This window comes from Hemitrygon akajei, chromosome 3 (genome assembly GCF_048418815.1).
Source record: "Hemitrygon akajei chromosome 3, sHemAka1.3, whole genome shotgun sequence".
NCBI classification, from domain to species: Eukaryota; Metazoa; Chordata; class Chondrichthyes; order Myliobatiformes; family Dasyatidae; genus Hemitrygon; species Hemitrygon akajei.
In genome coordinates this window covers 124533704-124546516 of record NC_133126.1, presented here as the reverse complement: position 1 = coordinate 124546516, position 12813 = coordinate 124533704, and the positions used below count along the sequence as shown (strand labels likewise).

The following is a 12813-nucleotide window of genomic DNA, read 5'->3' as shown; positions in this document are numbered from 1 at the left end:
CGTAAACAAGGTTAATACTCTTCCTTATCTACGACCTTTATAGATTAAAGGTCACTCAAGTCAAGTCAAATCAAGTTAATTGTCATTTAACTATATACAAGTATATTGCCAAACGAGACAACATAACTCACATATAACACACAATAACTTGAGAAAGAAGTAAGACTTAAATCTACTAATGAACTATGTGTAGATAAACAAAGTAACGTGCATAAGTTAAATATTGTAGGGTACAGTACAAATTATACAGTGACACTTTGAATACAATGCAGCAGGAAGTCCAGGAGCCTAACTGCCTGAGGGAAGAAGATGGTTCCCATCCTCATCATTCATGTGTTTATGCATCGGAGTCTCCTGCCCAATGGCAGGAAGTCAAAGAGGATGCTGGATGGATGAGTGTGATCTATGATAATAGCCCTGCATATTCAGTGCTCATGATAAATTACCCTGATTGGAGGTAGGGAGACCCCTATGATCCTTGCAGACCTTCTCACAGTCCTTTGTAGGGATTTCCGGTCCCGTGCACTGCTGTTCCCATCCCAGATACAGCTTGTCAGGCCGCTGTCATGGTGCTCCTATAAAATTCCGTTAGGATTAGGGGGTGGGCCTTGCTTGTCTCAGTCTCCTCAGGACATGGAGGCGCTGTTGTGCCGCCTAATTCAGGGAGGTGATATTGAGGGAACCAATTGAGGTCATCTGTGATGTGAACTCCCTGGAACTTGGTGCACATAACTCTCTCTACAGTGTATGGCAGAGAGGGATGGGAGTGGGAACCCTGGCTCTGCCCTTCCTCCACCCACTAGTGAGTGCCTGACTAGTTTCAACCTCTTTCAGCAAACCTGATAAAGTCTGGACAATGAATCAAAAGAAGACTAGGATGGCTGCAACTTGTTGGGTGAAGTAATCAAATTCAACACAGAAATTGTACACACCACTAACCATCAGTGCAAAGTGTCGTTTCTGGATTTTTCCCTGACAAAAAAAATTTACAAAATGGCAAATAAATTCTCCATCACCTCATGTTACATCAACATTCTTAGTGGGGTTTTGGTTTTAATGTAGTCAAAACAAGTGGTAGAGTACCATGCAACAACCTCCTCTATATAGCATCAATGGTACAGGCTAACTTCTGAGATCGTCCGATTAATGATGTTGGCTGAGAGGTCATCAGGGAAAACTCCTGTGTGAGGGATATAGTGAAATGGGATGTCTCAAACCAACCTGACCGCCAGGAGAATCCTTGCACAGTCCCATAAAGGCTTCCTTTCATTGAGGTTAACATTTACTGGGTTTGTCTCTTGGAGACATTGCCCTGCCAGTGGCAGTCAGCTTCATGGGTCAACAGTATATTTTGTTTTTACCTCCAAGACCAATGATAAAACTTCCACTGTGAAGATTTAGGCAAATAGACCCTCCTTATTGTCATTTTGAGGGACATCCATTTCTTGGAGGAGCAATGTTCCATCCTTCACTTGGACAGATGCCCACATCACTATTTGAGAGTTGTCTCACTTTGCAGTGCGTTATTTCTGTTTGTATGTTTGACTGTTTATTCATTTTGTTTATTGAGATACAGCACAGAATAGGCCCTTCCCTTTGAGCCACGCCGCCCTGCGATTTCCCCCAAATTAATCATAGCCTAATTGTGGGACAATTTACAATGTCCAATTAACCTACCAATCGGTTCATCTTTGGACTGTGGGAGGAAACTGGAGCACCCAGAGGAAACCCACATGGTCATGGGGACAGTGTGCAAACTCCTTACATTGGTGGGATTTCCCACATCTCAGAAGATTAGCTAATTGCACATAAATTAGCTTTGTAGTCAGAAATCTTCTGATCCACTGGAGGTCATTTCAGTATTTTCTGGAAATTTACATTTTCTCTGCGTTTGCTTATGGTTATCCATTCTTTGGGGGTGCTTTGGACAGAGAGATTTTCAGGTTAGATGGTTACTCTGTGGGATTCATCTTTGGCTAATTTTGCAAATTGAGTGAAAAATCTAACAAATGTAATGCCATTTTGGATCGATGGGAGATGAAAGCTAATAATTAATTATCGATATGATTATTTGTAGATTGCTGCAGAAGACAATATCAAAAAACTGCTTTCAGCGGCTGCGGAACTGAATAGAATGCTCTTATCCATGGAAAACCAGGTAACCTGATACTGAATAACATCAGGTTTATTGTGGGACGTTGATCCTCACAGTAATTCTGCTCAAGGCTACTCTTCAGAAGTGATTGCCACTTCTTTTGGTTTAAAACAATGTTCTTTTTCTGATATGTAAGTAAGTGCTTTTGTTTAACGAATATAAAGGTCTCGCTTTCTGTAGTCCATCTGTCTGCCTCACCTTGGATGAGCTGATGAGTGAGCTTCTTTTCAAAGCTTAGTATTGCATCATATGAACCTTGGTTTCTCAGTAGTGAAAGTAGTTCCTACATTTCCATGGAAAGTACAATTGGTTGAAAACAGCACAGAGAAGGCCCTGCTGGCCCTTCAAGCCATGCCACCTAGCAACCCCAAATTTTCATCCTAGCTTAACCACAGGCCAATTTACAATGACTCATCTTTGGACTGTGGGAGAAAACCAGATCACTCAGAGGGAACCCATGTGGTCACAGAGAGAACATACAAACTCTTTACAGACAGCAGTGGGAATTGAACCTGGGCTGCTGGCTCTGTAAAGTGTTTTGCTAACCACTACACCACTGTGTCGCCCTTTGTTTCTGGAATGATCCAATGCTCCATACCTTTGCAACACTATAGACTGCCAACGCTGAAATTTGAACCAACAATCTGCCCAATGCTCTAATGCTATCTGTCCTGACGAGTATCTGTAGAATTGACTGTTCTTATCTTAATAGCTTTTGATAACTCCTTTTAATGTCAACACAATGCCTTATTGAGTAACTAGACAAGAAACATTTTCAAAAGAAGACAATGCAAGTTGGCTCAGGGTGTACAAGTTCAACAGTAATGTCTCAGCTGCTGAGGCCATAAAAAGACTAGAGAAGCAGACAAAGCAGGGAATACCCCTGGTTTATGAGATTTGGTGTTCACTGATTGTCCCTGCCGTTTTCTATTTTTATTTGAATCTCAGTAACCTGATATTCCTCGGTTATCAGAGTTGATGTAGCTCACGCGCCCACCAAAATTCAGAAACCTGGCAGGCGAAAGAATGGACGGGAAGCACGCTGATCAACTCACTTATGTCCCATTCTGTTGCTAATCCCCTTGCACAGGTGAAGGATTATGAACCGGAGACTCCAGATACAGATGTTGAAGACCAGCAGTCACAAATACCGCCAGTGACTTTTGAGGTAGGTAATTTAATTTTTCAGTAACATTCACAAAGTCAGTGTTTCTTATTCAGATGCAGGGAGCTTGCATGGTCTCTCTTATGTCCAGAGGTCCTTCACATCCTTACCATCCGAACCTCCCTTGGTCCTCTGCTTAAACTCTATCCACTGCTTTTTCACCTTTTCTCTTTGGGTAACTTGTAATCAGTTGCAGCTCAACTGAGGAGTGGAGCAAGGGGCACCCAGAGACTTTACTGCTGGGCATGGCCTTCTTTTATTTTTCAGGTGAAATCGGAAAGTTTTGGAATATTGATGAAACTTCATTTGCAAGTGGATGTAGAACATGGGAAGCTAATCGTCAAGAAATCGAAGGATGAGGATAAGTTTTACAGTCATAACAAAAGTAAGAACTCTGGTCAATTTGTAACATAGCCTGCAGTGTGCTACATTGCTTATTTCTCTCTCTTCTGGAATTGGAATTGGTTTATTATTGTCATATCTACCGAGATACAGTGAGACGCTTGTCCTGCACACTGTTCAAACCGATCAATTCATTACACAGTGCATTGAGGTAGTGCAAGGTAAAACAATAGCATAATGCAGAATAAAGAATCACAGCTACAGAGGAAGTGCAGCGTAGGTGGACAATAATGTTCAAGATCATGACAAGGTAGATTGTGAGGCCAAGAGGCAATCTTGTCATCCTAGAGAAGCATTCAACAGTAGGGTCAATCTACCTTTCAGCGAAGTGGTACATGCTTTCAGACTTTTGTATCTTCTGTCTGATGGTAGAGGGAAGGAGGAGGAATGTCTGGGGTGGGTGTGGTCTTTGATTATGCTAGCTGCTTTACTGAGGGCGTGAGGAGTGCAGACGGAGTCCATGGAGGGAAGTTTGGTTTCTCTGCTGTAATGAGATGTGTAGTTTTATCACTGTGTGTTTGCTGATTTCAGTTCCTCTTCATGGGATTTTGACTTTTCCACCAGGACCCTTTGGTTACTGCCAAATATCGTTGGGTGCTGATGCCCCTTGATTAGAAAGAATGGTTTATCTGCATGCCCTTGTGATATTCATAATCACCAGTGAGGCACATGGTCACTTTATAACCTTGGAAACATGGAACCCAGCTATTGAAAGGGGCAGCCCCGTGGACAGGATTATGATAATGACATTTGTAGATCTTGTGTGATGGATAAGTGCTTCCCAGGATACTTGGAAATAGTCCCCATTTCTTAATTGAATAATGTCAGGTACAGCTCAGTTTAACTTGCCACCCTAGAAATGGCATGTCCAATCTGTTTCTCTCTGTCTGAGTCATCTGACCAAGTCTCACTCATAAGTCTAGAAAGGCTTTGCAATGCTCATGTGTGATACACAATGCAACCTAAATCTAAAATAAAATGCATGAAGACATCTTGTGATCATGGTTCACATCTACATGGATGGCATGAGTCACTCATGCAGAAGTGAGCCCCACTGCTGTTGAGAAGGGTGGATCAGCTCTACTTCGAGTGAATCTGACTGAGTGGGGGGGGGGGGGGGCTCCCAGTACATGGAGTCTGATGTTTAAGTAAAACAGAAAATGCTCCACCCAAACTTCACAACTTGACATGATCTCCACACATTGTGAGGGTACCCCTCCAAGTTCCTCTGAACTGTAGCGTCACCCTCAGTAGCTGCTGCAATCTTCCCCTCTCCACCCACCTTAGCCCCAGCAATCACTTGACCTCTCCATAACCCTCACTGATTGCAAACTTCACCTACTCCCTAATCCGGCTGTGCTCCTATCCCAGATCACTAGGCCAACTTTCGTCAAGGCTTGATCACCAACCCTACCAAGCCATTGGTTTGATCCACCACTGTCCACAAGCCCCAGCAACCAATGAGTGACCCCTCCCCATGACTCAGTCCCCTCTAAACTATATCACCCTGCTCCTACCCAAAGCCATTATCCTCCCTCTCCGGTTACTTGCATCCGCGTCCATGACTTTCCTGTTTATCTTTGCAGGCTCTTGCTTGAAATGTAGCACCTGATCTATAGAGTTTGCTGCAAAATGCCCATGAAATAGGCAAACATCTGTTGGCGCATTATACACTACCAACAACACAATTCTCCCAGTGCCATATAATTTCTAAACCACAACTTTCTCATTCATAGGCAAGAATGCTGATGTAGTGCAGCAGCTGGTGGGACAGATCACTTCAGTACATGTTGGGATTGTCTAATCTTACGTACATGTTCACCCCAGCTATCCTGGCACATCTGTGGAGTTATTGGTTCCTTCTGGCTGTGCTGGGTCCCCAACGCTGTTTTGGGATTACTATGTTGTTGATAACCATTTTAGTATCTAGGATATTGCTATATTGCTGTTGTCTGACTCTTCCCTCCCACCCCCCACAACCCTTTGTCATTTCATTACTGATTTTGTCCTCAGTCTTGTTTCAACAATATTCTAATGATGTATCTAGTGACACAAAGTTCTGTTGAGCAGGTGTGTTCCGGCCAGCTTCCTGCCAGCTTTTGATAACTCTCAAAGGTATTGAACTAAGTGATTGACTATCTGGTCTTTTATGGGAATGACTTGTTTCAGTTTTGCAGTTAATCAAATCACAGAAGTTCCACAACAAGCTGGTGATCGTCATTGATTCCGAGATGAAGAAGACACAACGGAAGGAGTATGTCTTCACAGACTCCAAGGTTTGTCATGGGCACTGCACCGCAGTCTGTGTGTTTCTCACCCGGACCATTCCAGTTCCACCTTTATCTCAACTTTCATGAACAATAGAAGCTGCTGCATCCATATCACCAGCTCTGTTATCCTAAGAGATTCACAGCCCTCTCATGCTGTGCAATGCACTCTCAACTCAGTACTCTGCACAACACATTTTCAACTCATGTTTGCCTGGGTAAGATTGTTCCAATTCAATTGACTCAGGACCTGAATACACCATGCGATTGTGAAGAGCCCCACTGATAAAACTTGAGCTCTAAACATCTTTTCGCCCTGTGTCTCAAGATCAGTATATACAATGTGTCATGATTTTAATAATCTAGATCTATCACCCCAGAGTTGTTTCCTTAAATACTCTGTCTCCCCTCCTCTCCATCCTCGCCTTATAACACCATAACTTAGTCGCTCTTTGTTATCTTAACATACTTGTCTGTCTGGTAAACCTATTCTCTTATCAAAGGGCACAACTGGATGAATCTTGATACTGCATTAGTTATATATAGTTTAGGCTCACTCTTTTACAGTCTACGGCTTCTTGCCTTATATTAGTGTGGAGATGTGTTAACAATCAGGAAATTGATATAGTGCAGAAAGTGGACCCATAGCCCTCCACATTTTATCAGTGAGCTTTAGATAATTACTGTACTCCTTCTGAAGAAGAATTGTGTGCATCAAACACCAATGAGCAAGAATGCCACCAATGGGAAAAGCACAAGCTGGACAGCAAGCTGAATGGGCAAAGGTGTGCAGACGAACTGGAGTGGGAGGTGAGGTGCATGTGGGCAATGAAGAATTGTTTGTGCAAGCTAGCACCTGATCCTGTTATTGCTCTGGGGAAAGAACAGATAGAGAAACAAATAATCTTTCTTTGGCACCTTCAATGGTTCCTGCGTGATGGTTGATTTGGCCTCTATGGACTCAGAAAGTCTGAGCAGAGCGTTTAGTGTTACACCTATCATTTTGTGCTTACCTTCGTCTTTCTGTTACCAGAAGCGGGAAGGATTCTGCCAACTTCTGCAACTGATGAAAAATAAACATTCGGACTTTCCAGAACCAGACATGATCAACATCTTCATCGGAACATGGAACATGGGTAAGACCCACTTGAGAAAAACTGTTTCCTAATACAGGACAGCCCTTGGGAGTCAGTTCAGCAATTTGTTGAACAATCTTGTATCTCATTTAATTAGTGTGACAATTTCTGTTATCTTGAGTCCTGCATAGCACAACTCCCAGCTCACTGTTGTCCTGTATAGCATACGTTAACTTCTTTTGAATTTAGGAAAGGTGTTTTAAAGTTTTGTAATTTAAAATAATATCTGCTTTTACATTGCCAACCTTGAACTCCGCATCAGTAAGGCCAAGGAATTGATTGTGGACTTCAGGAAAAGCAGATCAGAGGAACTCACTCACACCAGTCCTCATTAAGGGACCAGCAGTGGAAAGGATGAACATTTTCTAATTTCTGGATGTCAACATCTCTGAAAATCTATCCTGGGCCAAACATGTTGATGCAATTATGAAGAAGGTACTCCAGCGGCTATATTTAATTAGGAGCTTGAGGAGGTTAGTTATGTCACCAAAGACTCCAGCAAGTTTCTGCGATTGTACCCTGGAGTGCATTCTGAGTGGTTGCATCACCGCCATGCCAATGCACAGGATTGGAAAAAGCTGCAAAGGGTTACAAACCTGATCGTGGGCACATGTCTCCTCATCATCATGGACATCTTCAAAAGGTGATGACTCAAAAAGGTAACATCCATCATTAAGGACTCCAACCATCCAGATCATTGCTGCCATCATGGAGGAGGTACAGGAGCCTAAAGCTACACACTATACAATATTTTAAGGACAGCTTCTTCCCTTCTGCCATCAGATTTCTGAACCTATGAACACTACTTCTCTACTTTGCTCTTTTTGCACTACATATTTGTTTTATATTTTGTATTGTAACTTGTAGTTTGTTTTCTTTATTTTAATATATTGCACTGCACTGCTGCCTCAAAGCCACAAATTTTACAACAAATATCAACATAATAAACCTGATTCTGATAATCTCACTATAGCCTCAGAGACATATAAATGGATAGCCCTCTGTTCATCATAAAACACATACCCCTAGTTTTTGCTTTTTCTGAATCAGCAGTTCAGTCCGTCCTTTGTATTGAGAAGTTTTCAGGTCTGATCGCCCTATCTGGCATACTCCGAGTAAGCCACATCTCTGTAAGAACACAGAACACAACAATTCTTCATTTCCCTTCAATACGGCAAGCTTGCTCTTTAGTCCTCAGTTGTGTTCTCCAGCAACTGCACATTGCTTTTATGCATTGAGTTGCTACAACATGGTTGATTGATTAGATATTTGCTTTAATGAGCAGATGTACAATACCTAATAAAGTGTCTATGAGGTGTATTTATCTCTCTTCAACCCACTTTCCTAACTAGTCAAGAACCCCCTTTAATCTACGACAACCTTTTTCATTATCAATAATGCCAATTAATTTTGTGTCATCAGCATTCTTGCTAATCAAGCTTTGTGCATTCTCATTCAAATCACTTACATAAATAACAAAAAGCAAAGGTCGCGACACTGACCCCTGCGACACTCTACTACTCCATTGTCTAATGAAGCAACCTTGAAGCACCACCTTCTGCTTTATGCCTCCAAGCCAATTTGGAATTCACTAACCAGCTTTCCCTGGATTCCATGGGAAGCACAAAGCATGGGAAGTCATGTTTGTCAAACCTTTTAGAGTGTTTTTTCCCAAGGAACATTAAAAGGTTTATCTATCCAAATGCTAGTAGATCCTGTTCTTCAGAATTCCCTCCAGTAATTTGCCCACTACTGATTGCAGGCTGACAGACCACAATTTCCCTGGCTTGTCTTTGCTACCCTTTTTAAACAATGGAACAACTTCAGTTATTTTCCATTTTGCCAGTGGCTAACGATGAAGTAACTATTTCCATAACGTCCACTGCAATTTTCTCTCTCGCCTCTCACAATGTCTGAGAATGCACTTGGTCGGGCCCTGAGGTTTTGTCCAACTTAATGCATTTTAAAGCAGCAAGTGTCTCCTCCCTAGTAATATATGTAAATATCTGCCAAAGCAGTTCCATTTGAATCCGTTATCTCTCGAGCAATCATGATCTCCTCAGTAGACACAGAAGAAATATTATTTAAAAATCCCACTCATTTTCCACGGCTCAAAACATATGCGGTCCTGCTGATCCCTACTCTCTCCTAGCAACACTTTTACTCATAATATAGCTATAGAACTTCTTGGGTTTTTCCTTAACATTACTTGATATTTCTGTCCCATGCCCTTTCGTTGTCCTCCTCAGAATCAGATTTATTACCATGCCATATATTGGGAAATCTACTGTTTAGCAGCAGCAGTACAGTACGATGACTTACTAAAAAATGGTACAAAAGGTGAAAAATTAAGTAGTGCTCTAAGTTCACTGACTGTTCAGTAAACTGATGGTGGAGAGGAAGAAGCTGTTTTTAAGACATTGAGTGTGGGTCTTCAGGGTCATGTATCTCTTCCCCAGTAGTAGTAATGAAAAGAGATCATGTCCCGGATGGTGAGGACCCTTAGTAATGGATGCTGCCTTCTTGAGGTGGTGCATTCTGAAGATGTCCTCGTTGGCATGGAGGGTTATGACTTTGATGGAACAGGCTGAGTCTACAGCCTTCTGCAGCCTCTTGCAATACTGTGCAATGGGGGTGGGGAGTGTGGTCTCCATACCAGGCTGTGATGTAACCAGTCACAGTGCTCTCCACCATACACCTGTAGAAATTTTCAGGAGTCTTTGGTGACATACCAAATCTCCTCCAACTCCTAATGGAGTAGACACACTGTTGTGCCTTCTTTGTGATTGTATCAGTCTGTTGGATCCAGGCAGATCCAATGAGATGTTGAGGCCCAGGAACCTGGAGCTGCTCACCATTTCCACCACTGACCCTTCAATGAGGACTGGTGTGTGGTCTCCTGATTTCCCCTTCCTGAAGTCCACAATCAGTTGCTGATGTTGAGTGTTGCACCATCGCTCCACCAGCTGATCTGTCTCATTCCTGTACGCCTCCTTATCACTCTCTAAGATTCTGCCAACAGCAGTGGCGTCATTGGTGAATGTATAGATGGCGTCTGAGCTGTGCCTAGCTGCAACATTATGAGTGTAGAGAGAGTAGAGCAGTGCACAGCCCTGAGGTGCACCTGTGTCAATTGTCAGCGAGGTGCTATTACCAATCTGCACTGACTGTGGCCTCCTGATAAGGAAGTCAAGGATCCAGTTGCATAAGGAGGAACAGAGGACAAGTTCTGAAGCTTCCTGATTTCCCTCTTAACAATATTCTTAATCTATTTATACTTATTAAGACATTGCTCGATCACTACCTCCTAAACTCAATGTATTCTTCCTTTTTCTCGAGCTGAACCTCAATATCCTCCATCATATACTTGCCTGTTTACCCTTCACCTTAACAGGAAAATACTGCTCCTGGACACTTGCTGTCACACTCTTAAAAGCCTCCCATTTTCTGCCATTTCTTCTTTTCCTTTCAAACAATCTCTCCAAATTGATTTTTGCTAGATTTCCCCCAGAAGTAGCACAGCTCCAGTTCAGGATCCTAACCGTGGACCTGCCCTATCTTTTCCAAAACTATCTTAAAAGTAACGAAATTACGGTCCCCAGAGTCAAAGTGCTCTCGCTCTCCCTCTACAGTTACATGCCCTGCCTCAGCTGTTCAGAGTTCCATTACTGTGGCCAACACGAGGAAATCTGTGGATGCTGGAAATTCAAACAACACACACAAAATGCTGCTGGAACACAGCAGCATCTATAGCGCTGTCGATGTTTCGGGCCGAGACCCTTCATCAGGACTAACTGAAAGGAAAGATAGTAAGAGATTTGAAAGTAGTGGGGGGAGAGGGAAATGCAAAATGATAGGAGAAGACCGGAGGGGGTGGGATGAAGCTAAGAGCTGGAAAGGTGATTGGCGAAAGTGATACCGAGCTGGAGAAGGGAAAGGATCATGGGATGGGAGGCCTCGGGAGAAAGAAAGGGGGAGGGGAGCACCAGAGGGAGATGGAGAACAGGCAGAGTGATGGGCAGAGAGAGAGAGAAAAAAACAAACAACTAAATATGTCAGGGATGGGGTAAGAAGGGGAGGAGGGGCATTAACGGAAGTTAGAGAAGTCAATGTTCACGCCATCAGGTTGGAGGCTACCCAGCCGGTATATAAGGTGTTGTTCCTCCAACCTGAGTGTGGCTCAGTCCCATTCCCATTCTGATATGTGAAAGCAGGATCTCCCAGTGGCCACGCATTTTAATTCCACGTCCCCTTCCCATTCAGATATGTGAAAGCAGGATCTCCCAGTGGCCACGCATTTTAATTCCACGTCCCCTTCCCATTCTGATATGTCTATCCATGGCCTCCTCTACTGTCAAGATGAAGCCACACTCAGGTTGGAGGAACAACACCTTATATACCGGCTGGGTAGCCTCCAACCTGATAGCATGAACATTGACTTCTCTAACTTCGGTTAATGCCCCTCCTCCCCTTCTTACCCCATCCCTGATATATTTAGTTTCCCCCGCTTTTTTTTTCTCTCTGCCCATCACTCTGCCTGTTCTCCATCTCCCTCTGGTGCTCCCCTCCCCCTTTCTTTCTCCCTAGGCCTCCCGTCCCATGATCCTTTCCCTTCTCTAGTTCTGTATCCCTTTTGCCAATCACCTTTCCAGCTCTTAGCTTCATCCCACCCCCTCCAGTCTTCTCCTATCATTTTGCATTTCCCTCTCCCCCTCCCGCTTTCAAATCTCTTACTATCTTTCCTTTCAGTTAGTCCTGACAAAGGGTCTCGGCCCAAAACATCAACAGCGCTTCTCCCTATAGATGCTGCCTGGCCTGCTGTGTTCCACCAGCATTTTGTGTGTGTTGTTCCATTATTGTGGCCTCCTGTTTAGGGTCCTGAGGTTTAGGAAACTTCTCTGGACAAATTCCACCCTGTCCATTCTCTTAACATTCTGGTTTGGCTCATCCATACCAAGGGAAATTTAAATCTCCCAACAATCCCACCCAATCATTATTACAATTTCTCTACACAGCTGCTCCTCAAGTTCCTGCTGACTATGGGGGGGGGGGGGGGTGTGGTCTGTAAATACAGCTCCACCAAAGTGACCCTCCCCTTGTTTCTAAGTTCTACCCATATGGCCTCACTTGACAATCTCCCAAGAATTTCATCACTCGGTACTGTGGTTACATCATCCATGATCAAAAATGCACACACCCGCCCCCCACATACCACCTATATTCAGTCACCCCTGTGGCATTTGTGTCGTGCAATATTAAGCTGGCAGCCCTGCCCTTCTCCTTCTGTTATGGCTAGAACAACCCAGTCCATGCTCTGAGTTCATCCACCTTATGTCAAACACTGAACTGTGACATGACATCACTGGCTTAGGAATCTAGTTACCAGCAGCTCAGAAATCCAGAAATAAAAGAGTACGATGTGAGTAAAAATAAAACAAAAATCATTTGGTTTACTAATATCTGCCACCTCTCCACAATCTATGTGACTAATCTATCTTAACATGACTGATTTCCTCTCTGTTTCAACAAAGTTCAGCAGAGAGCACGACAGAGGGTACAGCTGTTCAAGGGGATGGCTCACCACAATTCTTCAGGCAACTGGCGAGGGGAAATGAAAGTTCAAACCCTACAGTTATATAAGTTTCAGTGCTTGCTGCAAGTTCACTGGAAACAAGACAAAGTAAAGGG

The 12813-nt window shown here is 43.3% G+C and overlaps 1 protein-coding gene across 2 annotated transcripts in view; it reads left to right on the top strand.

Moving 5' to 3' along the window:
- Positions 1-12813, top strand: part of inpp5d (inositol polyphosphate-5-phosphatase D) — a 136661-nt gene that overhangs the window by 59678 nt on the left and 64170 nt on the right. For both annotated transcript variants that reach the window (XM_073040773.1, XM_073040774.1), the window contains exons 7-11: positions 2078-2158; positions 3246-3323; positions 3588-3705; positions 5892-5998; positions 7023-7125. In XM_073040773.1, the coding sequence (XP_072896874.1) occupies positions 2078-2158; positions 3246-3323; positions 3588-3705; positions 5892-5998; positions 7023-7125 (487 nt within the window). The remainder of the gene's footprint in view (positions 1-2077; positions 2159-3245; positions 3324-3587; positions 3706-5891; positions 5999-7022; positions 7126-12813) is intronic.